This window comes from Anabrus simplex, chromosome 1, assembly GCF_040414725.1.
Source record: "Anabrus simplex isolate iqAnaSimp1 chromosome 1, ASM4041472v1, whole genome shotgun sequence".
NCBI classification, from domain to species: Eukaryota; Metazoa; Arthropoda; class Insecta; order Orthoptera; family Tettigoniidae; genus Anabrus; species Anabrus simplex.
This window is the reverse complement of record NC_090265.1, coordinates 1,069,212,031-1,069,238,986: the sequence shown is the minus strand read 5'-3', so window position 1 is coordinate 1,069,238,986 and position 26,956 is coordinate 1,069,212,031. Positions and strand designations below refer to the sequence as shown.

At 37.1% G+C, this 26,956-nt stretch overlaps 1 protein-coding gene across 1 annotated transcript in view; it reads right to left on the bottom strand.

Annotated features, from left to right (window-relative positions):
• The window catches only part of LOC136857981 (3'-5' RNA helicase YTHDC2), a 587,467-nt gene that overhangs the window by 473,809 nt on the left and 86,702 nt on the right, over window positions 1-26,956 (bottom strand). Inside the window, exon 4 of the mRNA XM_067137136.2 lies at window positions 24,828-25,021. Within this exon, the coding sequence (XP_066993237.2) occupies window positions 24,828-25,021 (194 nt within the window). The remainder of the gene's footprint in view (window positions 1-24,827; window positions 25,022-26,956) is intronic.

The following is a 26,956-nucleotide window of genomic DNA, read 5'->3' as shown; positions in this document are numbered from 1 at the left end:
ACATCTTCAGTTTCTGAGATACAAGTAGCGGTATCCTGATTAAAGGCATTCAACCCCTTTTTCACCCTTTTTCACCCCTCCTATTGGGATTGTCTGAAAATAAAAAAATACGTGTTTCCTTATTTTTAAAGAAGATTCTAAATACCAATTTTCACATCTGTAAACTTTTAAAGTTTTGAGATATAGACACACTCATTTTAAAATTTCACCCCCCTTTTCACCCCCTTAGGGATATAGGGTTTTTAGTCATCCATTTCACATTGGCATCTCATTTCTTTGTATCACAGCAATAACAAACTCTGAACAAACTAATTCTTGAGTAAGGTATTACACCATCACCCATATTTATATCTTGCAGTAAATTTCCAGTAGCCAAGGTCAGGTAACCAGACACGACATGCTAATTTTAGCCCTTCACCAGGAATAGGACGTCATCAAGCTTGCAAGATTTCTTACCCCACTCCATATTCTGAACAGACGGTTACAACTTGTTAACGCCTACTTTTCGAAGTTCACTACCTGACACTTTGATAGCGCGCAAAAGTTCAACCTATGTGATTGAACGAGATGATGGATATAAAGCGATGGATAGGAGAAGGGATCTTACTTTACATTGTGATATGGTAGATGGAGGGAGATTTTGGAGCCTATATACATCAACGACAAGAGCGTCTAATCTATCTGTCTTTGCTTAACATCGGAGAAGGGCGGTACATCTTTCTTTTACATCGGAGAATGTCTTGACATCAGAGAAGGTCTTAACTGCTAAAGGTCTTAACCTAGTTCACTTTGCATCTCAGTGGTCCACTACTCAATATCACTCTCCTTGAGACCTGGTTATCTCAATGACGAGAGATAAAGTCAACGAGAGACCGGTTTTGACCTCTCTAGAACAGGAGATACTTTTGTTATGTATTTAGTTGGTAGGCCAAGGCCCTTCAAGGGCTGTAGTGCCATAGGGTTTGGTTTGGTTTGGTTTTATTTAGTTACGCTACAATTCTGTAATACAGAAGTATACAAGTGTATTCTCTCCATGAACGTAACCTAAGGTGATTTTGATATTGGAAATTGGGCTCATTACAACTTTATGTAAGGAGTATCATAGGAAGTGTTGAAGTCAGAAAAGTCATAGTCCAATTAGTGGGCTAATGCATGAATCAAAAATAGGACTGGTACCTACAACGAGAGATGATGACACCTGTATGAGAGGTCCATCAAACATCAGCTACTACATCGAACGTGTCCAGATAACAGAATCTACAAATAGTGAACTAATGGCATAAATTACTGCAAGTCTCCACGTAACAGTTTATTTTATTAAATTTTATTTCATTCAACTTTTCTTTTGTTTCCGTAAGTTGTGTTCGTAAATAAGCCATCACGTTTATCATCCTAATAAATAGTCATTTTAATCGGTACTTCCATAAATTCTTATTAATGATCCTTAATTTCCAAATTAGGGTGTGCTTAATGGTTAGTGTTCTGTCACCCCACCTCTGGGAGTATTTACAGTCTATTATTATTATTATTATTATTATTATTGATTATCAACTATCGTCTTGAAGCCATAAGTTATTTATATTAAAATTAAGATGACCTGCCGCATCACATATTGTCACACATCTGTGGGCAAGAGTGGGTAGGTCACATATTGGCGCCATAAACGTGGAGCACAAAAACCAATAAGTACTTGTATAGAACAGCTGTACAAAAGATAGAATCAGTGTTTTGGGGGGTAACTGCTATGTATCCACAGTGAATTTTGTTTTGTGTGTTTGATTTGGGGGTAGCGTGGCTGAGAAAGAGGAGAAAGACATGATGCTGCGTTGTGGGCACGTGCTGAAGGGTAGTGCTTTTAAGTAATTCTAAGGAAGAGTTAGATAAGTGTGTAGAGGAGGTAACATAATAGAAGCGAAGATAGCGAAGGAAATAAGAGTAGAAATGACGAAGTTACGACAGATACAGGCGATAGTATGATGGGGAGCGAGGCGGAGGTTAACCCTAAAAATGAAGGTGGTGATAATCAGTTACTAGAAATGATGCAGTTAATGTTAAGTAAAACAGAAGATAGTAAAACTCTGTTATGCTGGTCCCAAGCCTGGGGCCTCATCTTGCAAGTGATGGGAAAGGAGGAGGAGTAGTATCAACCTCTTAAAAACACCAGGGACCACCTGGCTCCGGTTAGCAGCACCCTGTTAAAGGGGCCCTGCCTAGGGTTACAGATGAAAACTGGTCAACAGTCTCGAAGGTGGAGGAGAAATCTCGGTTCCCAACGGCAGACAGAACGGAAGAACCTAGTGGAGTAAACCATGAAAAAATAATCATTTCGGACTAACAATCCGATCTTAACTTGAAATTTCGGTTCCCACCCTGTACAATGTAAAATTTCAATTGCAGAATGGAAAGGCCGCTTCAAGATAGCACTACCGCAGGTGCCACCTCAAATGAGAAATCCACCATTGCGCTATGCAATGCAACGGGACCTACAGTTCTGGGGAGTCCCAACATCTGCAATGAGAATGAGTCAGAGCATCCTTGCAATCATTCCAGATATAATTTCAGAGGAAATTCTTTGCAGGAACCCTAAATGTAAATTCTTTGCTAAAAACTGGCTAACATAACGAACTGGAAAAATTGTTAGATAAACATGAAATCCGAATACTAGCAGTTCAAGAGACAACATTTTGGAAAGAGAATGTGACTGAAACAGAAATCTATAGCATCTTTAAGGGTAAAACAGCAATCAAAATTATGAAAGTAATGCCACTACTAGTCCCCACCTTTTATGTTCATGAAACATAGTTGATAATGTACTGCATTTCAAATCAAGTTCAGAAAGGTTATCTCTTCTCACAATTATGTGTAAGAACAAAAAGTACACATCTGTCAACTGTCATGCACCAATAAACTATGATAAGAAGAATCCTAGTAAAACTGAAGAATTCTGGGATCTACTGGACAATGAAATCTAAAATCCCAAAATCACATGTAATCGTACTACTGGGTGATTTTAATGCTCAAATAGCCAGAGAAAAGATCTTCAGAAAAACTGCAGGGGAACATCCAGCACACAAAAGAATCAACACGAATGGTATAAATCCTTCCAACTGAAGTTAATGTCGACCGTCTTCAAGAAACTCCCAAGAAAAGCTACAACCTGGATATCTCCAAATCCGATGTTAGCCAAATTCCAATTAGACCATGTAGCAATTTCTCAAAAGAATATTAGAGAAGTCATGAATGTTAAAATAATAAGAAGTGGGGATTTTCACTTTGACCACTATCCTTCAAAAATTAAGCTGAAACTTTTACAAAACAAAACACAAACGAAACCAAATAGATGAATGAAATATAATACACATAAACTCAACATTTCTTGAGAAGCAATTAAGAATTTTCAGAAAGAAATTAAAATAACTCAATGTGGTAATTGGCAAAAAGTATCAAAACAAATAATTAACAATGCAGCAAGAAAGATATTTGGGTTAGCTAAAACAAAAAAGGTCTAGTGGAATGACATTTGCGAAGAAGCAGTAACGGCAAAACGAAAACATGGAGAATATGGAAATGTTCTAGAAAGAATGAACATTATGAGTTATTTAAATTAAAAAGGAAGGAAACAGCAAGAATTATAAGAAGTGTCAAAAGATCCTATGAAAAATCACAGCTACTGGAAATACAGGATAATTTCATACAAAATAATTCACGAAACTTCTATCAAACCTTCAAGAATAACTTGATGGCCCATCAAGCTCCGAGTATTTGTTTCAGAGATAAAAATGGTAAGACTGGCCTTAATGCCAAAAACTGTGAAATACTGGCAAAACACTTTGAAAACATTCTGAACTGTCCAGAACCAAGCCACAAATTACAATTTCCAGAGATTCATGAAAACCTAAAATCTGATTTGCTGCCAACTGTTGAAGAAATTAAAGATGCAATTAAATCTCTAAAATATAATAAAGCTAGTTGGGGAAGATTCCATAACAGCTGAACTTTTGAAATGGTCAGAACCAAAAATCATTGAAGATTTACAAATAATTTTTTAAGAAATTTGGAAAACAGAAAAGATACCAGAAGAATGGAAAGTGGCTCTAATACATCCATTACATAAGAAGGGTAACAAGCAAGATGTCGACAATTATAGAGGTATTTCTCTTCTACCAATTGCTTATAAAATATTTACAACAATATTACTCAACAGAGTACAATCTATGTACACTTGACACTTATCTGGGCAAATATCAAGCTGGATTTAGAAAGAGCAGGTCCTGCTCTGAACAGATATTCAACTTGCAGTCAGTAATTCGCCATAGACAAATGAACTCGAAAGACATAGTCGTTACATTCATCGATTTTAAAAAAGCTTTTTACTCTGTTGATAGAGAAATCTTAAATAAAACCATAGGTGAGTTTGAAGTTAAAACCAAATTGGCAAACCTGATCCGTGAAACCCTTACAGACACAGTCTCAAAAGTTAGGGTGAGATATCACAAACTTTTAAAATAAAAACAGGTCTCAGACAAGGTGGTGGCTTATCTCCACTCCTTTTCAACTGTATCTTGGAGAAAGTTGCGAGAATTTGGAATGAAAAACTGAAGCACCATAATACAGTATATATGCTGGGGAGAAAGAAGAAAGGTGTTGCAATAAATTGCCCAGCATTTGCAGATGATTTTGCCTTATTCTCTGAAAGCCTGACTAATGCAGCAATACAAGTAAATCTTCTGGAAGGGAAGGCCCAACATGGCAGACTGAAGAATTTCAGCAGAGAAATAAATTCATGACGAATATTAAAAAATGCTCTAAAATTGCTAGGAACAGATGCTGGTTCAATCGAAAGGGTAAAGCAATTCAAATATCTGGGGGAAACAATCCAAGAAAATAGTTTTAAAAAATCTGCTATAGAGGCAAGGATACACAAAATGGAAAGAGCATATGGTACAAGAAAAAATACATACAACAAAAAATGTTTATCTAAAAATCTTAAAATAAAGCTCATTTAACAACCCCATTGGAATGGAATTCCATCCAGCAGCATACTAATGAGAAACTTGTCAACATATTAGATAAAAAGAAAAATACGCTAGTAAACAAGTTAGAACAACTAAAAGAAACAAATAATGGGTCAAATAAATGCAAAATCAAAAAAGAAAAAGAACTAATTTCACCACTATTAAACATACCCAACACAATTAACTTATCAAACACTAAATTTTCTGATAAAGAAATGAACATATTGAATAAAGGAGCAAAGTTTAATTGGTCCAACCCATACAAAACAGAAGATTTAACAACTACAATAGTGGAAATGGAATTTAATATAGGGAAATTGCTGATAGAAATACAAAATTATGTTATTTTTGAAATAAAAAAGTGAAACCCAAATTTTGTAAAAGAAATGAAAACCGGCTCTAATCAGGCCCTATCAAAGCAAATAAAGGAGTTAAAAACCAAAATAAAAGTTAATAACATGATTGTAACCAGAGCAGATAAAAATGTTTCACAATTAGTTCTAGTAAATAAAAATAACTACATTAAAAAACCAAGGAGTTTCTCTCGGATAAGTCCTATACTGTGGTGAACAAAGATCCGATCCCCAGAATCCAAAGAAGTTTAAAATATATCCTTAAAAATTATAATTCTTTATTTAAAGAACGCGAACAACAGAAACTGATAAACATGAACTCATAAATTTCTAAGGGAAAAACTCTGCCCAAAATACATAAAAACAACATATCCATCCGACCAATCATAAATAGCAGGAATAGCCCCACTTATAACACATCAAAATTTATACACCAATTTCTAAAAAAACATTACAAGTTTAATAATACTTCCTCAATCAAAAATTCAATAGAATTCTGTGAGAGATTTAAAAAGTTCAACCTGCAGCCTCATCACAAAATAATCTTGTTTGATATCACTAACATGTATTCAAATGTACCTACTAATGAAACAGTCGAAATAATTAAATCCAATTTATTCCAAACATAGCAATTTAACACCTTCACGCCCGTATCCGAGTTATTGCCTATAGCGCGTGACCATGCTGTGGACCATATCCGAGTTAGCCCGGATAAGCGCAACCTTGAACTCGAGCCGTTCCTACGCAGCTGGGATCTATTTTGGTCACAAATATGTGCGAGAGAGATGAAAGTAATAAATACCCTTAAGAATGTTTCTACTCATCGAAAACCACATGGCCATGGCGATTTTCCCTCCCAATGCACTTTCTTTGTTTTGTTTCTGAGGGTAGCCTAGCGCTCGCACAACTAGCTGCGTAGTTGGTTTGTGATTGCACAAGCGTGTGTTTAGTCGCGTTCTGAAGTATAACCATGGAGTGTAGGGACAATATAAATGATGCAAGTGATGCGAATTTACAAAGCACACTTTTTCAGCTGCTTGAAAATTATCTTGGCCAGGGGTATACAGTCTATATGGACAATTATTACAAATAGCGTTTGACTCGCGAAACAATTACGGGAACAGAACACTGCCGTATGTGGAACAATACGGTCGAATAGGGGTGTACCAAAAGATCTAAAGGAACACCAGGCAATTCTCAAACGGGGTAAAAAGTGAACCCGACATACAAGTACAGTCACCTCTCTTCGAAATCTCAGCTCCATCTACGTCATCAGCTCCAAGTCAACGTCCTGCAATTTTGCCGCCAAAAATTGCACCGGCCAAGGATCCATCATTTAGGTTAGATGCGAAGAGAAAAGCATATATTCTCTTAAAGTTTCCACCATCAAATATAGACAAGTTCCCCTGAAGAAGGTGCATTTTTTTTTTTTTTTTTTTGGAATGTTTAGTGTTCCCATTCACCCAGGAAAGTGTGACATTACCTACTACACCCTACAGAGATACTAGAGGACTTCATTAAGGTATGTGGAAAATTTTGTTTCCATATCTTGTTCCGTTTAGAACTTATTGTGAAAAGAATTCGTTGTTGTTTGCTCTGCCACTAACAGCTGGAATAGCTGGGCCAGCCCTTTAAATAGCCGCTCAGATGATGGACGTGAATGTGTTAAGTAAACTAGAAATAGAAGAATTTATTAAATTACTCAAATTTGTATTGAATAACAACTACTACTCTTTCAACAATAAAATTTACCACCAATTAAGCTTGGCTATGGGGGGCCCCAGCTCAGGGATACTCAGGGATACTGGCCAATATACAGGGTTATTCACCTTACATTTTACACGAAAATAACTTCTAAACCATGGAAGATATCGCCATTCTGTTTCCATATTCATAAATGGTACCCAGGGTCTTGTAAAATAACATGCTACTTAGTCTCATGGGGTGATTAATGACCGAGATATTGATACTAACTCCATATTTTTAAATGGATTGGCACAAATTCGTACAGTGGGCCTAAAAGTTCAACTATGTACAAGTTCAAATATGTAAGTATTTTCAAAATCGGACAGTTACTTTTCGAGATATCAATAAAATCAATTTAAGATTATTAAAATTTTTATTAGTCAACCTATTCAATACAAATGATATTTGCAAAGTTAGGACTTACATCCTATTAAACTAACGTCTAAAGGGACATGTTTCGCCCTTTAAAAGGGCATCATCAGCCTTTTTACACTCATGCTAAAGATAAAAATCAGGATCCTGATTGTCGATATAAGAAAAAAATATACAATGAGAATAAAAATTAGAATGAATATTATTCACGAACCTTGATACGGCAACTTTAGCCATAGACTTTCTTATTATTTATTTGGTTAAGGCCTAGTTTGTTCAGTTTTATAAGATCATTTTAAGATTGCTGATGTAATTATCGTACCAACTCCCATTTCTTCGCAAACATTTTAAATGATATTTTAATTGTCAATTGTCATTTAAGAACTCATGATTGCACATACTGTATAATATTCATTCTAATTTTTATTCTCATTTTATATTTTTATATTTTTTTCTTAAAAGCTCTTGATTCATGGCTGACGAGATGGCATGAAGATGACGTCATTTGGAATGACGACATGCCGGTAGCAGGGAAGTTTGCAGCACAAGACGATAATTCAAATGAGAGCAATGATTGGGTTTACTCAAGTTTCCTATTTACTGTGTAGTAGGCCTATGGAATGACAGAGAAGAACTTCAAAAATATACCAGGTAAATTCAACTAAAAATCAAACACGGTTATGAACACAAACAATATTGCCTTTAATAACTTACACGTTGTTGTTGTTGTTGTTGTTCGTCCTAGTATCATTATTTAATACTACTATATTTTGTAACATTACTGCGATGAAAACTTGTTTTCGGCATTGCATCTGACTTTTATAAAAGTACTTAAAAATTAGATATGAAATTTGCATTTTAATAGGCCTACTAATACTAAACGAGTCCTTGGGGAAAGAAACATGAATTTTCTTGTGTTTATGTACTACTAACACTGAAAACAATGTTCCGTGAGGTTATCGACAGATTTGCTCAGCCTACAACTCGAAAGAAACCTTTTGATGTAAATTGTTTTAGCAGCACTTATTTCTATCCATTTCCCTTTACTGTTAGTTACAATATGCCCTTCTATTTAATTACAGTCATTAATTAGCGTAGATTACTTCTAAGTCTGCAGTTTTAATTGTTTGTGATGACGATAATGTGGTGATACCAACGGACAGTTATCAAGGGTTATGAATTTCATGTTGTTGGTCCGTATTGAACTGAGAATAATATATGAATTATAACACAGAGATTTCTGCCCAAGATATATCTACAATATTTACATTACATGGGACTAGTTTCAACCCTCCTCGGGGTCATCATAAGCCATATTAAAACATACACAATGTATGGCGAAATCCTAAAACATGTTTTTTTAACAGTAAGAATCTTATGGATATATAATTTACAATATGAAGTGTGGTTGAAATGGTGCAAATGAAAATGAGAGATATTACGTGTGATGCAGGTGAGTGATAATACAAGTAAATAATACATACTAAGAAGTCTGGAATAAAAGTACAAATAAGGTGCTCTGTGTTGTAATTCCATGAGTGTATAAAATAAATTGAAAAAGGTGGAAGTTGTGAAAATGCCTCCATTACTGTTTTTCTATCGACCCCACTTCAATAGTTAAAAATATTTTGTCTGTGTCAGCAACGCCTTGTAGTACTAGAGAAATATTTCAGATAATTGTTGTTGTTGATGATGATGATGATGCTTGGTGTTTAAAGGGGCCTAACACCTAGGTCATCGGCCCCTAATGGTATGACACGAGACGAAATGTAATGAAAAATTAAAAGTCCAAAATCCTCCACTGATCAGAATTCAAAATGTGAGAACAAAGAATGAATGGATGGAAATGAATTTAAAACAATCAGTGGATCCGACCCGCAATGCCTTACATTCACAGAAACGTTTTTTTGTAATAATTCACTCCATCCAAAATCACATAAACAAGCGGCTTTTTTTCAGTTTGGTTTATAGAGCCTTTAAAATTCCCCTCTCAGATACTAACTTAAGAAAAGAGCTCAAATTTATAAAAGATTTGGCCTCAATTAACGGATACAAAATAAACATGATCAATCGGATCATCAATAAAGTAAAACAAAAGTTAGCAACTAATCTTACTCCCGAAAACACTAAGAAGTCTAAAATCGCAACATTTACATTCACCAATCCAGCCATTTATCAAGTAACTAATCCTATTAAAAAACGAAGAATTAAAATAGCGTTCAAGACACAAAATACAAACTTTTTTTCAACCACAATAGTATGAATTCTAATAATAACCCTTATCTAAATTCTGGCATCTATAGATTAACATGCGTAGAGTGAAAATGTTCTTTAAAAAAAATTTTAAAAATTAAAAAAGGAGTAGACGCGGAACAGCAGTCACCATACAACCTTAGTTAACACCAAACTATCAAACGACCGTTAGAGGGAATTACAACAAGATAAACTACTTAACTTTTAACCACGATCGTCGATTTACATCCCTTTCAATCATACCTTTTTAAATCTGCAATTTCAACGTATGGTCACGTACGTCAAATGACAACAAGTGTTTAAATTTCATGAGGATCAATATTATCCTGTTACAAGTACAATTATCAAATCGACGAGATTTTTGAATCTTTATAGTCTCTTGTCCTTAAAGGATAAGAAACTTTTTTACCAAATCTCATTACAAAGAAACTTTCAAATTTAGTTCTTAAGATTGAATTTCACGTATTTCAAAGACGTTAAACATGCTACTTGTTTTAAGTATTTTAGAACAACTCATTCTACCACAATTTTAATGTGTATCTCCTACTAAACCCAAGTTATTAAGACATGTCACCAAAGATTCTGGATTTTATGACACTCTAATAAATTAAGTTTGAGTTTATGAAATAATAGTTTAATCATTTTTGAGTCATTGTTTACAAATTGTTTACAAATGTAACCATTCTTCGAGATTCAGATTTGGTTGATCCTCGTTGCAAGTTCAATTATCAAATCGACGAGATCTTTGAATCTTTATAGACTCTTATCCTTAAAGGATAAGAAACTTTTTTACCAAATCTCATTACAAAGAAACTTTCAAATTTAGTTCTTAAGATTGAATTTCACCTATTTCAAAAATGTTAAACATGCTACTTGTTTTAAGTATTTAGGAATATCTCATTCTACCACAATTTAATGTATATCTCCTACTAAGCCCATGTTATTAAGGCATGATCAAAGTTTATGTATTTTATGATATTCTAATAGAGTAGATTTAAGTTTGTAAAAAAAATGTTTCAATAGTTCTGGAGTCATTGATTACGAACATAACCGTTCTTCGAGATTCAGACCTGGCTGATGATGCTCTGTAAGGGAGCGAAACATGTCCCACTAATAACTTTCAATTAATGAAGATATTTTAAATGTGACAAACATTATAATGTATTGAACAGGTGGATTAGAATAAAAACTTTGTTATTACAAATAACACATTTCAATACAGATTAAAACATGAGATTAGTCACTTGCAATTCACAGAAACTGACGTAAAACAAGAGTATTACTGACTAAGGGACTGCTTCTATAGCATATTACTGAAGCGATGATGCAGCAGTCCAAAATCCAAGTCAACCACCCTTCATAATGGTACTTATCGCTAGAAGATCTCGAGAAGTTGCTGAATGGTATGGATGAAGTCTTAGGTAAGGAGTACAAGATGAAAATAAGTCCAAAACAAAAGTAATGGAGTGCAGTCGAACGAAGGCAGGTGATGTAGTAAATATTAGATTAGGAAACGAAGTCTTAAAGGAAGTAGATGAATATTGTTACTTGGGTAGTAAAATAACTAACGATGGCAGAAGTAAGGAGGACATAAAATGCAGACTAGCACAAGCAAGGAAGAGCTTTCTTAAGAAAAGAAATTTGCTCACTTCAAACATTGATATCGGAATTAGAAAGATGTTTTTGAAGACTTTTGTGTGGAGCGTGTCATTGTATGGAAGTGAAACATGAACGATAACTAGCTCAGAAAGAAAGAGAATAGAAGCTTTTGAAATGTGGTGTTACAGAAGAATGCTGAAGGTGAGATGGATAGATCGAATCACGAATGAAGAGATACTGAATCGAATTGGTGAGAGGAGATCGATTTGGCTAAATTTGACGAGAAGAAGAGATAGAATGATACGACACATCTTAAGACACCCAGGACTTGTTCAGTTGGTTTTTGAAGGAAGTGTAGGTGGCAAGAACGGTAGGGGTAGACCAAGGTATGAATATGACAAACAGATTAGAGCAGATGTAGGATGCAATAGTTACGTAGAAATGAAAAGGTTAGCACAGGATACGGTGGCATGGAGAGCTGCATCAAACCAGTCTACGGACTGATGACTCAAACACACATCGCTAGGAAAGTGAAACCATGGTATTTGTCATGTTGTGGTACTAATCAAAAATAGCGTAGACTCGCAGTATTCCACACGTTATAGTACTACTCACAAGTAATGAAATTCACACATGTAATACAGACCTATGATGTTTCGCACATTGCGGCACCGTTTACAGGCAACACAAACCTATGGTGTTCGTCACAGAAGTGTACTAACCACAGGGACTCGTACTATCCCGTAGTGTTCCTCATAGAGTGGTTACTAATCATAGGCAAGCCAGAACCATGGTGTCACTCATATAGTGGTACTAATCACAGGTACTGTAAAAGCCGGAATCGCACTCTGTTGCTATTAATCGCAAACCTATTTTGTACCTAACATAGTGGTACTACATGCAAGTAAAAGCGACCCATGGTGTTCTCTGTGTGTTGGTACTAATTACAAGCAGTCTCATGGTTCTAATTCGATCATCCCTTGGTTGCCCCATTTAGTCGCCTCTTACGACAGGCAGGGGATACCATGGGTGTTTTCTTCGTCTGCGTCCCCCACCTACAGAGGGTGAGATAATTGAAATAACTTGAGCCGGAATTAGGAGGGCACTTTAGCTGACAGTGCTTTCCATCGATTGTACTCGAGCAATTAGGGAATCCCCAGCATTCACAGTAGTCAAAGGCCACTTTTAGTTTTTCTTCAGTTGGTTGTGGCATGAATTCTTCAACCAGTTCACTCCAGATGATCTCACAGGTTTCTTTCACTATTACAGAAACCATAGATTTTCCTACCCTGAAGAAAAAATGCCAGTGACCAGAACGATACCCCTGTCACTAGAAACCTAAAAAATAAGAACAGTGTTAGAAATTTACTTCAAGTATTTTTTTAATTTTAAGCTGCTAGGGATAATATAAGATTATATTAATTACCACATACAGTAGTTATCGAATATTTATTATTGTGTTCTACTTCAGGAGACGTGGCGAAAAACAAGTGGAAGAATTTGAAAGACAAGTTTCGAAAGGAAATCCAGAAGCTTCCAAAGACATACAGCGGCTCCGAAGCAAAAACCGTCTTGGGTGCTTTTCGACGCCATGATGTTTGTAAAAGACGTTGTTCTTCCCGGTAGAACTGAGGGCAAGCTCTACCTACAAGAGATACCATCACCATCAAGCGCCTCTTATATGGGGAAAAGTGAACATACTATTGGCAGTGATGGTGAGGAGATATTGCAACAGACAAATGTGTCCTCGGATACCAGAACGCCAAAACCAAGAGCCCAGAAGCATAAAATCGATCCATTCGATGAGAAGATGCTGGAGCTCGAGGAAAAAAGGATGGACATATTATTAGAAGAACAAAGGCAGAGACAGGATTTCAGTGATCCCGATTACTGTTTCTTAACGACTTCTGCCGCATATGAAGAATTTAAGGGCTGTGGACAAATTAACATTGCAAAGTACACTCTTACTTGAAGTTTTAAATGCAGTAAAAAGATAAAGTAAGTGAAATAGATAAACCCTTGGAACTTTTGTTCTTTTCTAATATTCTAATATTTTTCTAATATTGAAAAGTAAATTTTAAGTAGAAGCTAACTTGTTCTTATTTACTTTTCCTTGCCATGTACGACAGCTCTTGGATGTATTTTGAATGAATGCGACTTAATTTCTTCCACAAAAATTTATGGAGACATAGAACTAATCAATCTAATTTATATACACAATTGCACCATTACTTATAGAATGCAGGAACCTGTGCATTTAATTCAAAAATAGCCTTACCTTATTGTAATGATTAGTCTTTCTGCAGGACTGATGGGTCTCTGGAAGTTGGCGACTTGCACCTTAAGTTTGTTTGGTAAGGAGTCAAATGTTTGAGTAGACATACAAATATATTCGAAAAATCTATCAGGAAACCTCCTTAGCTCCCAATATAAATGATGAAATTCTCTATACATTTCACGTTGTTTACTAATTGGATGAATACCAAATTCTCTCATGACAAACGGAAAAACTTTGAAACCGCCATTATCTAATCCCCACGTGCAGAGGACAAACTGCAGGAACTTATTCCTGACTGGAAATGGAGGAAAAAGTGTCCTATGAACATGTGTCCGGAAATGCATCATTTCAACGGTAGATGGCACTGACGAATGAAGTATTCTCTGACTACTTGTAATGTGTTTCTTCTGTTGCAGATAGTGTGATTGAAGCAGCATACTGTCGGAAGCAGAATGGTCCGGTATTCATGTCGGGAACAAGCCGAGATGGTGTATGTGTACGGTCAAGCCAATGGAAACGGTCGAGAGGCAGCACGGCTATACCAAAAAAAGTACCCTCACAGACACCAACCACGTCACACGAAGTTTCAAGACATATTTGGGCGTTTGTGTGATCATGGGTCCTTTCAGACAGCCAAACGCGCAGGGAGGCGGCGGACTGTACGTATACCAGATCTGGAGAAACAGGTTCTACAGGACATAGAGACAAACCCTAGTACAAGCTCCAGGCAAGTGGCCCGCCAACATGGTGTAAGCCAGGCTATGATTATGTGTATCCTGCATGACAACCGCTATTATCCCTATCACCTGCAACGAGTGCAAGGATTATCAGCAGCGGATTTCCCTCTATGAGAAGAATTTTGTCGATTGTTTTTGCACCACCAGGCCATCACAGTTATGGGATTTCTATCGTCAGTCCTGTTTACCACGGAAGCAACCTTTACCAGAAATGGCATCGTCAATCTGCATAATCATCATCTGTGGACTACAGAAAATGCCCGAGGAATGATTGAAGCATCTCACCAGCATTGGTTCAGCATCAATGTTTGGGCAGGGATTCTTGGCGACCACATACTTGGAGCAGTTATTATTCCACAACGCCTCAACGGAGGAACATACCAGGACTTCCTGCAAAATACCATTGCTTGAGAATGTGCCTTTGGCAATAAGACAAGTTATGTGGTTTCTGCATGATGGAGCACCACCCCACTTCCACATCACAGTTTGCCAACACCTCAACATCATCTTGCCCAGGCGCTGGATAGGACGCAGAGGCCCTGTTGCATGACCTCCTAGATCACCGGACTTAAAACCCCCTGGATTTTTACCTCTGGGGACATCTGAAAAGCGATGTGTATGCTGAACCCGTTCCTGATGTGCAGACCCTTCAACAGAGTGTTCACGACGCCTGTGACGCTATTCGGCGATAGGCCGGAACGTGCGAAAGAGCGACACAATCCATAATACGACGTCTGAACGCGTGCATTGCAGCCCATGGAGGCCACTTTGAACATCTGCTGTGACGTGGATGCGATTCAGCTAGGTACTGTGTTCCGGGACTATTTGTTGTCGTTGCATGCACACCGTCCATTTCCGGACATATGTTTGTAGGACATTTTTTTCCTCCATTTCCAGTCAAGAATCAGTCCCTGCAGTTTGTCGGTTTTATTGAAGTTCACCCTGTATTTGGAAGCTGGGAAAGGTTAGAGAATCAAAGAGTGTCTGGCAGGGAATAGTATTCTTTCGGGATCAGAAAAGTATATACCCTCTGGCTTGACAGGTAATAAACATGGCAGCATGCAATGACATCACTAAGGATGAAAATTATATATCAATATTAATGAAAGTGAAGCTTCTGTGGCTCAGGCGGCAGTGCGCCGGCCTCTCACCGCTGGATACCGTAGTTCAAATCCCGGTCACTCCATGTGAGATTTGTGCTAGACAAAGCAAAGGCAGGACAGGTTTTTCTCCAGGTACTCCAGTTTTGCCAGTCATCTTTAATTCCAGCAACACTCTCCAATATCATTTCATTTCATTAATCACTGCCCCAGAGAAGTGTGACAGGCTTCAGCAGCCGGCCCATTTCCTATCCTCACTGCTAGATGGAAGCTGCATTCATTCCATTCCTGACCCGGTCGAATGACTGGAAACAGGCTGTGAATTTTCATTTCATTAATGAAAGTTTCAGTCGCTTAGCAACCTGCTAAGTACATAATGTATTGCGGGCTAGGGTAAGCCTTCATCTGCAATTATTGAAGTGGTCACTGAATGATTTAATTTCATGATCACTCAAAGTTGGCTGAACTTAGAGACCTAACAATGTCTCATGATTCACCAGCAGGTAATTCCGGAGAGAATAAAAATGAAGCCAATCCTTCCAGTAGAACAGATGGATGGATTTTCCAAAGCTGATTTTAATAAACTCTAAATATATTGGTAATTGAAAATATACTACTATCCTTCCTTCAGAATAGCAGTACCAAGATTTCAATTACATGTGCCGAACTATTAACCTTTCTTCTTTTCCTAATACTGAAACAAGATGGACTGCTCTTCTATCACCTTAACAAATCAAGCCAAGTCAGAATATAAATTAAAAGGAGAAGTGCTGAAAAGAAGAGATGAGTCACCAACTCAAAAGCATTATTGAATACGCACACAGAGTACGACAGAACAAAGACGAATAAATAATTTCATATTATATCTTTGTGAAAAGAAAGGATGCACAGTTAAGGGCACGTGTACGTGAATTATTTTCAAAAAATCAAATTGTTAATTTTTGTGTATTATTATTCTTTGGAGGTCTCTCTTTCAGAACATATATAGTTTGCATATGTTAGCAAGCATATTTTGTCCTAAACGTTGCTTTTAAAAATGTCTGCACTAACTAGCTACGCCCCTTTAAATGTCAAACATTTGAAAGCATCATAACTTTTCTACTAATAAAGATATCAGGAGGTAAGTTGTATTTTATCGATTAGCTGCCCTGCGTAAGAAACGATTGCTCTTAAACCTGCCAGCTGCAACGTGCTAGGTTGTAAACAGAAGCTAGTAGCGTGCAAAAAATTCTCTATTTGTAAACATGTTATCGAGAGAGAGAGAGAGAGAGAGAGAGAGTGTGTGTGTGTGTGTGTGTGTGTGAATGTTTGTTGGTCTGTAATAATGCCGGGTAGGAAGGCATTTGGTACGGGTAGATGCAAGTATTATGGCAATCGATTTGCAAAGAAACAAAACAATGAACTGGATAGGATTTTTCACCTCACATGGTGACGAGACTTGTTGAAGTGTTGATATAGGCCTAAATCATATTGTACCTGGTTGTGTAGTAGTTTAGTTGAGTGATCTCTCTAAACTCCTAAATAAGAGTAGTCTGTAAATCGTGTAAAAGTGATGGATGTTTACAAGTTACAGAAAATATCCAGGGAAGAAAAAGTTTAGCTTCAAAGCTTAGCACTGCATACAGCGTGTGTAATACCCAGGAAGAAGGTTATATATCTGGAGTTACAGAGAAACTTATGCATAATACAAATGTAAGACTAGCATATTCCATGACAGCACAGAAAGTTTATGCAGCCCTGAATTTGCCTGAATAACAAGGTACTTCTTGATAGCCTAAGAATTGTAGGGAGTATGAGTATGAAAAATGCTGTGCAAGAAGCAGTTGAACTGAATGATGCGGATAGAAACATTCTTGCAGCCTTTGATGGAAGTTGGCAAAAATAGGGTTGTCACTGCAACATCTCTCAATAATGGAAAAATCATTGATGTGGAGTGTAACAAAATATTGCCAAGGTTGTCAGTCAGATAATGAAAACCATGAATGTGCCATTAATGTTGAAGGTTACAGTGGGGAATGGAGACACAGGGTGCAGTGAGTATTTTTAGGTCAGTGGAAAATTATGGTGTCCAGTACACAAAATACCTTGGAGATGGTGATTCCAGGGGTATTCCAGAATGTTGTAAACGCTAAACCATATGGAGAAAAATGTGTCAATAGTTAAGCTGGAATGCGTAGAGCACGTTCAGAATAGATTAGATAGTCTTTTACTTAAGCTTCGAAAAGATCTGAAGTGTGTAAAAATATCAGATGGAAAATTGATCACTGGACGAGGCCGTCTCAATTATTACAACTGTACTATGGCTTAGGTATAAGGAGGAACCAGGGTAATTTGGAAGCTATGAGAAAAACTGTATGGGCTAGTTTACTTCACAAAGCATCAACTGATGACCACCCACACCATGTGTTATGTCCTCCAGGTCCAGACTCCAGGTGTGGGTACCAAAAAGCAAAGGCTGAGGGTAAAGATTATTCTAATAAACATGCATTACCTTACGCTGTTATTGAAGCCATAAAACCTATTTATAGAGATCTTGGTGACAAAAAACTCTTGGAAAAATGTTTACATGGATGATCACAGAACCCTAATGAGAGTTTCCATCATTGCATTTGGGAACGTGTGCCAAAAAGTGTATTTTTAGGTCTTCCTACTCTAAAAATGGGTGTACTGGATGCAGTTATCTGCTTCAATGCAGATGCTGCTTCCAGATGTAAGGTACTGGAATCTTTAGGAATGTCTCCAGGGGAAAACATGGCCTCAGCATTAGCTGAAATTGATCGTTGTAAGGTAATTGATGCTGAGAGGACTGTATTTGAAAGCACTAAAGAAGCCAGAACCAAGAGGAGGAATAGGAAAAGACAGCAGGATGATGAGTGTCCTCATACATGAGGAATATGGAGCTGGAATGCATTGCAACTGTACAAGTTCGTCACAAACTTACATTTTTACTTTAGATGGCTCTCCTGTAAAATTGTTCTTTTTAAAATATTTGTTTTACTATCTCAGTAACCGTTAATGATAGACCATGGACATATGACACACAGTTTCAGTGTGCAATTATCTAAAAAGTAGACTACAATCATGAACGTAGCCGTTTATTTATGAAAAATAGGCCATAAAATATTCGAAAAAGTATGAAAATTTTAGTAACAATTTTAGAACTTTTCCCACAAAAGAACCATTTTACCAAATATCATGATTGTAGTCTACTTTGTAGCTACATGTTGTGGATAGCATCTATAAAAATATCATTCATATCACACGAGTAGTTTCCGAGTTTATCCTTCCGACAGCTTGGAGCGATTTTGCAGTCTTAAAAAACATCGCAAGAAATAAACTCTCATAAAAAATTAACTATGAATTTTAACCAATAACTTCTTTTCTTCATAGGGCCTCTAAATATTAGTTCCTATTTAGCGTCGACCTCAACCAATAACTAATAATACAATAATCTACAATCTTCATTCATTGCACATAATTTTTGTCCACCGAGAACAAGTGTATCTGGCCAAATTATGATGGCACGTATAGTGATTTTCCACTACAGTGGAACCTCGATTATCCGTTCCCGGAAAATACGTTTTCCCGGAATATGCGTTCAAATTACGTGGTCCCGCGAGCATCGTAATTAAATCACATTGTAAAATTCCCGCATTATCCGTTCCTCGAAGAAGCGATTTCCCGCATCAACCGTCCAGAAATTCCAGTCCCATCAACGCTAACGAGAACAAGTGTATCTGGCCAAATTATGATGGCACTTATAGTGATTTTCCACTACAGTGGAACCTCGATTATCCGTTCCCGGAAAATACGTTTCCCCGGAATATGCGTTCAAATTACGTGGTCCCGCGAGCATCGTAATTAAATCACATTGTAAAATTCCCGCATTATTCGTTCCTCGAAGAAACGATTTCCCGCATCAACCGTCCAGATATTCCAGTCCCATCAACGCTAAATCCTCGATCAATCGTTTTTTAATAAACTGTATCTCACGAAAGTACGGCTATGGCATAGGATCTTGGTGTTAATGCCCCGTCACTGTGATAATTAAAGCAAGTACTGTACCGGTACCGGAAAAGCGATCGGCGGTGAACTTGCATAAGGGACCATCTTATCATCGCATTCGGGTGGTATTGTTTAGAGAATCTCGGAAAATCATAAAGCAGAGAGTGGCCACAACAATTGCAAGGAGACACGGCGCATTTCGACAGCTTAGAGTTGAAGACGGAACGAGTTTCGTCAAATGTTCGCACTTATAAAACGTCCATATTATGTCCAGGGTTAGATGTTAATATTTTTACATTTTTTCGATGGTGGTACTGCCGAAGAGGTTTTCGGCACTTTGCTCAGGGCACTGCAGAGTAACTGGGCTTTCAGGCAGGAATCGAAACTGCTCCTCCTTAACACAAATTCAGTATTTTCGATATTATCGTACATGATTGTTAGCGAGACCAAAACATATGTTCCACCTTACATTAAAAAAAAAAAAAAAAAAAAAAAGCCATGGGAGGTCTTCGGATTACCTATTACTGTTTAGGTCCTAATGTAAGACTGGGAATTTTACGTTTTCGTGTTAAAATACCAAAAACCGCAGTTGTTTTATTTGCGCACGTTACATTTTAATTGGTTAGTATCATTTCAGACTCGTACTGACATGTGCAGCAAGCGTGCTTTCCAGATGACCTCAAGGTCACGAATAACCATAATTTCTGAAGTTTTGATATTTCTCTTATCTTTCCAATTTGATTGGATTTGTGAGGCGCAGAATTTAATATAATGCATTCGAGAACTTTTAAGAATCGATACTTACATTCGAAACCATGTTTTCGAGTTCAACATAACCTTTTAAAGTTGACGTAGGCCTAATTTGCGCGGTACGAGATTTTTTCAGAAATTGACTACGAACAGTATACCAGAGACCAAATTACAATGAAAGATTAAGAAATGAACGGATTTCGCCATCATTTTGGGTGCTTTTGTATCTAATGTGCTTTATTTTATTAGATGAAAGAATTAAAACTACTAGTGGTCGATTGTCTTTGGCTTGGCGTTATTAGATTTTTCGAAGAGTTTGGCTAGCCTAACCAAAGTTGCTGAACTGAAAGAAGTTTTCACAGGAAACTGTCGAAGATTCCCTTGTAAAATTGAATATATAATGTATCGAGATTTTGAACTCGCGTACCGGTAATTAATGCGGTTTCGCGGTCTAACATGCCCGCCTCTAATTCAGAGGGCCCGGGTTCGATTGCGATCGGGTCAGGCAATTTTACCTGGATATAAGTCTGGTTCCAGGTCCACTCAGCCTACGTGATTACCTTTAATTGTGGAGCTATCTATTGGTGAGATGGCGACCCCGATCTACAGAGCCAGGAATATCGGCCGAGAGGATTCGTCGACTGACCATGCGCCCCTCGTAATCTGCAGGCCTTCGGGCTGAGCAGCGGTCGCTTGGCAGGCAAAGTCCCACTGGGGCTGTAGTTTGGTTTGGTTTAGCAGTTTTTGTAAGATTATAATTATACATATTTCATTTTTGTGATGTTTAGCCAAATTGTTGATGGTTTTCATTCATTCCCGGATTTTCCATTTTCCCGTGTTGTACGTTTTATTTTCATGGTCCCTCGAAAAACGGAGAAGCGAGGTTTCACTGTATTTTACTATGGTCTTCACAGGCATGTGCCCATAAGCAGTATACTACTATGTGTTCCAGATAGAAAAGGAAGGAACATTTAATAGGGATAGAGGTTGTACAGGCTGATGGAATGGTAGAAAGAGATGTTACGGAGAAGTTATGTCAGATTTAAGAGCCTGTGTCTGCAGTGGAATTAATTCTAGAACTGTGGACAGTCTTTCTGGAAGACAGTGCATTGTTTCGTCAAGTGCGATCATCTTTCTGAGAGACTGTCTTTCTTCCGCTGAAGGTTTATAATTGGACATCAGATGGCACTAATTGATTTTTTTGATACTTCACTTTTGAAAATCTTTGAGAAACAAGCAACAGTCTGCAGAAGTTTATATAGCTGTAGAAGTGAAAGTACTTTTCTATGTTCTTCAAATCAACGTGACAGCCCACTTTGTTGACGCTTCTGAAATAGAGCGCTTGATTTTTGGAAGATCTTAGTGACAGTACTGATGGTGGCAATGATTATTGTGTTAATTCCAATGAGAAAATTATTTCTGAAAATAATAAAAACGACAGCAAAGTGCAAGGTGCCTCAGATGTAATGAGAAATTCCAATAACCGAATGATCTTCAAGTCTGTGCAGGTGATGTTGTTATTGGCAGTACGTCAATATTGAAGAAAGCAGTGAAGGGGTAACTGTGAACTGGACTGATATAGAACTGTAAGATAGTAATTATCCAGGTCAAGATGTACCATTTGCTGTTCATCACCTTGGGCTTATGAACTTGCCTCCCTGCAATGCAGCTCCCACTGTGCGAAAAGAAACTCAAAATCAGTTTCATTAAAAAATTGTGTTTTACTTATCATTACAAGTTGTCCATTTCATGACCGTATCGATGTTTAATCAAGAAGTAAGTATAAATAACCACCTAATCGATACTTTATTAATGCCTCAGGCAAAATTGAATAAAATTAAAACTTACAGGACATGTTTCGACCACTTAGTGGTCCTCTTCAGCTGTATAAATAAAGAACTGAAAAGAAAAACATTGACAATAAGCACAAATAAAAGTTCTTTGGAGACTCCTTTGATAAAAATGGAGGTCGTCAGAATAGGTCATCGTGCCTTTCGTTCTTGTTTGGAAAAGATGTTTATTCTGCGCTGTCTTTGAGCGCGACCTGGTGAAGTAACGATGTGATACAGTTTGACAATTCATGGAAAGCTCTGGAGAGAAGGGAATCTCAACGAAAACAACGAGCATAAAAACATCTTATATGAGAATATTAGCAAATACTTAGAATGGGTAGACATGAAACAGACTAGACGAACAAGAGATATAATCAAACACGACATCGCAGAAGCACAGCCCAATCTCCCTCCTCCCTCACATGTTATTTTAGATGACGATGAAACTCTACTTCCCTTCTCTCCAGAGCTTTCCATGAATTGTCAAACTGTATCACATCGTTACTTCACCAGGTCACGCTCAAAGACAGACCCTCTAGACAGCGCAGAATAAACATCTTTTCCAAACAAGAACGAAAGGCACGATGACCTATTCTGACGACCTCCATTTTTATCAAAGGAGTCTCCAAAGAACTTTTATTTGTGCTTATTGTCAATGTTTTTCTTTTCAGTTCTTTATTTATACAGCTGAAGAGGACCACTAAGTGGTCGAAACATGTCCTGTAAGTTTTAATTTTATTCAATTTTGCCTGAGGCATTAATAAAGTATCGATTAGGTGGTTATTTATACTTACTTCTTTTACTTATCATTCAAAATGAAAAGTGGAGAACTGTGGGGTAATATGTAAGAACATATTGTGTGTTTCAGAATACCATGTTTCGGGAATAAATTATATATCAGAAATTATTTTTTTACAGCAAAATATGTCAACAATTTTCTTTGTTCAAAAACTGTGTAATTTATTTCACAATAGTTAGAAATCGTGACAATATTTTTTGTTATTTCTGTCATCTTCATGTAGATCGGAGTTTCAGCTTTCTATTGGTGTATAATATGGATTTATTACAATTAATATGCGATTACAGGCATGATTTTATTTTCATGGTGTATATTGAGGAAAATAACTGCAGCATTTGACAGATAAACCTCCAGCAGTTCTAAGGTTGAGGAGGATAGGTTTGCAATCCGAGTACTCTGGGTACATTCAGAAGCTGGTAATATATTTGGCTACTGCAGTATAATATTCATCAAAGGCAGTATAATGTACGCAGAGCGAACGGCTGCGTGATTTGAATCACACAGCTGTCAGCTTGCATTCGGGAGATGCTGGGTTCAAACCCCAATGTCGGCAGTCTTGAAGAAGCTTTCCATGGTTTCCCATTTTTCACTTTTACACCATGCTGCAGCAGGGGTTTTTTTTCCCCCAGGTAAAATGAGCTCAGGAAAGGAATATGACTTTTCCTTAACATCCGAACCTTAGTCATAAAAATAAGCAAATTCTAAATCATTACTGATATGCATTTAGGGCAGTTGCCCAGGTGGCAGATTCCCTGTCTGTCGTTTTCCTAGCCTTTTCTTAAATGATTGCAAAGAAATTGGAAATGTATTGAACATCTCCCTACGTAAGTTAGTCCAATACCTAACTCCCCTTCCTACAAATGAATATTTGCCACAATTCGTTTTCTTGAGTTCCAACTTTATCAACATATTGTGATCTTTCCTAAATTTTAAGACACCATTCATTACCTTAATCAAGGCCACAGTCGCTTCTTTCCTATACCATCGTCGCCATAAGACCTATCCGTGTCTGTCCAACGTAAACCAAATTGTGAAGCATGTAAGCATGTAATAGAAATAAGTAGAAATGAAAAAGCAGCTGTATTGTTTCAACATGGTCCAAGGTAGTCACTCTGCCAAGCAAACAGAGATACTGAGGTGGGTCTATGGTTGAAGTAGATGTTGCTATACTGAAGTGAGAATGTCACAGATTTTACGCTTTTATAAATTGGTCTCTGTGGAGCACAATGATAGACAATACAATGCTTGGTAATTGGGGAAGAATTGAGGACTCAAGGGATCAAGGCAGGGAAGGTGCCAGCTAATTCTGAACATTTACAGATGGTACTGGGTGTTAAACAACAATAAGAGATGGGTAAAAGGCGAATGTGAGTGGCATAAGCCAGTAGTTGAGTAAATGGTTCGGTCAGGAAGTGCCACTTGGCACAGAAATTATCCTGCCGCTTACATTGGCCTCATCTAAATCTTTTAGTTCATTTTGATTAATAACCACACAAATATAAAGAAACATAATAAATATCACCTTATTTCTATGAACATATGCCACCACAATGCTTCCTTTGACAAATGTTCAGTTGTTGAACTCTGCAACACATTATCTGCTGTGTGCACTATTTTTTTTTCAACTTTGAATTCCAAAATTTTACACAAATTAATTATAAATTTCAGAACACACTCTGACTTCAATTTAAAATATACCTTGGGTAATTCTTCCTACAATCATGTCCATCCTCATTACCTGTCTTCCTTGTTAATTGTTCCTACCTGTGTCGTTTTATGAGGCCAAACAAAGTCATCGGCCCATACTACCTGTGATGTCCAGAATGCGTAACAGCCTGATGTCTCACTTTCTCTTTAAACAGTAATCACCACCACCACTTTCACTGATAAACTTATAAATCAACCATGAAAGTAATTCTTGCATTGTTCTATGTCATGCATCCTAATCTAGATATGTCATTCCATGTAATTTTCCTTGTATTCCATACCTTCAGAATTGACCATGCGATCCCTCTCAGTAAGAGGCAACAACTCCTGTCTCTCCTTGTTTGTGAGAGGAAATTTGTGTAGGAGGACACATACATGCTGGCGAGAAGACCGCACCAACTGGAATACAGCATCAGCTTGTACAATACTAGAGCCTTCTCGCTTATAAACTGTCAAGTAACGAAGGCCACCTTTCCTGAAATATAAAATTAAATAAGTCATACACTTCAAAATTTCCCTACAAAAATTTGGGGAACTGGACCATTTTAACAGCAATGATAATCACCATTGAGAAGAGCAAGATTTTTTTTAACATATATCTTTTTCAAGACTTTAGTATCTACCGTTTTACACTGATTACGATCACAGATTTTTTTTTAAAGCAAAAGTAGAAGTTCAAAAATTACTTGAAAATGATGACTTGAACAAGATTTAAATAAGGATATTGTACCGGTCCAAATGGTACCTTATGGGAACAAATTCTGATTTGCTTTAATTTGTGTAAATTTCATGCCTACGCACGGACCAGATATCAGCTGATAGCTAGGCCGTCCCGCTGCGATCATCGAGAGCCAGAACTGGATCGAGTGGTCAAGGACGCATGAGCTACGTCACAGCGGTGTACTTGTCATGCAAGGGAAGTTTGGAGAAGGGGGCGACAGATTTCTGGAATGATCCATACTCTTGCAAGAGGGGACAAATCAAATTTTTAACTAAAATATTGACCTATAGAAACTCTAATCGGGAAACTGTCACCTTACTTGTTCGTTGGTCAAGAGGGGAAATGTAGATGAAATATAGTACAGTGTGAATACAGTGCGAATATGACATAGTACGAGGTAGTACGAGGAACAGTCATATTCTTCTAGTATTTTCTGAAGAAGAGAGAATATGTCAAGGGATGAACTTTTCTTTTGAAGGAGTCTAAATTAAACAACTTTGTCTGGAAGTAAACATCTGGAAACTTCATATACGTTTACCTAATTTTATGGACTGGGTCTATAAATGTTCTAATGAGTTCGTATTTGACTTTGAATTCGAATTTCATTCCATGACTTTGTGTAGATTACTTAGTTCCGAAGTACACTTGGAACACTTCTAACTGTCATGGGGAGATTATTATTTAATGAGTGAACTTGTGGAAACGTACATCGTAGATTACTACAGGGCATGAGTCGAGACAATTTTAAGAAGTTTACGGGGTGTGGTACGCACCTGTAGGGCACCTAATCAAGAGATTAACGTGGAGTTAGATGTATTGGACATTGTTGTATGGTGCCAGAGGAAATAGGGCATCAACTGTTGTACAACTTTGCATGAAGTGTTAAACAAGTAAAGTATGATAGTGCACAACTTAGTGATGTAATACAACTGGATCAAACCTCTAATTTGAATCTCAGTTTCAGCCTAACTACAAGAGAAAGATCATCAGTTATGGATCAGCAAGGGTGAATCTCTGCAAGAATTTCAATGAATTTTCGCCGCAACTTCATATTGCCTGACTGTACCGACATCATGTACTTCTAAGCTGTAATTGTGCGAGCCAGCACAATGAACTTGTACGACCCAATGTAATCGAGAGAGGAGACCTGTGTTCATGTCTACACAGCCCAGCTGAATATGTCTGCATCAAAAACATGCGTACCCACTAAAACATATTTTTTCTTTCCTGTAGATTTTCGTAAGATTGTATTCTAGATTGATTGATTTCTCTACTATTAGTTAGATTTTAATTTCTTTCACGTTGGTATTGGTTAAGTAGAGCATGAGTGTTGCTAGTTGATAGTACATGTGTATTACTTATGATCTTCAAAGATTGCCACTGGAATAATAACAACAACAACAACAACAACAACAAAGTATTTCACTAATAATAAGAATAATATGATTAGTAGTAGACATTAAAGCAATGATTTAAATTATAATATTTCTAGAAACTGAAACTACCCTGACTATTTAAAGCTGATCGTAAAATTTATTCATACCTAGACAGCCATGGGATAGTTATTTCTTCGGAATATTTCATGAGATCGAGAATAATAATCATGGAAATGAAAGCAAAGACTTAGGACGAGATAATTAAGTTGTTGAGATATAAATTTTGTTGATGTGATTACTGAAATGCAGAAAA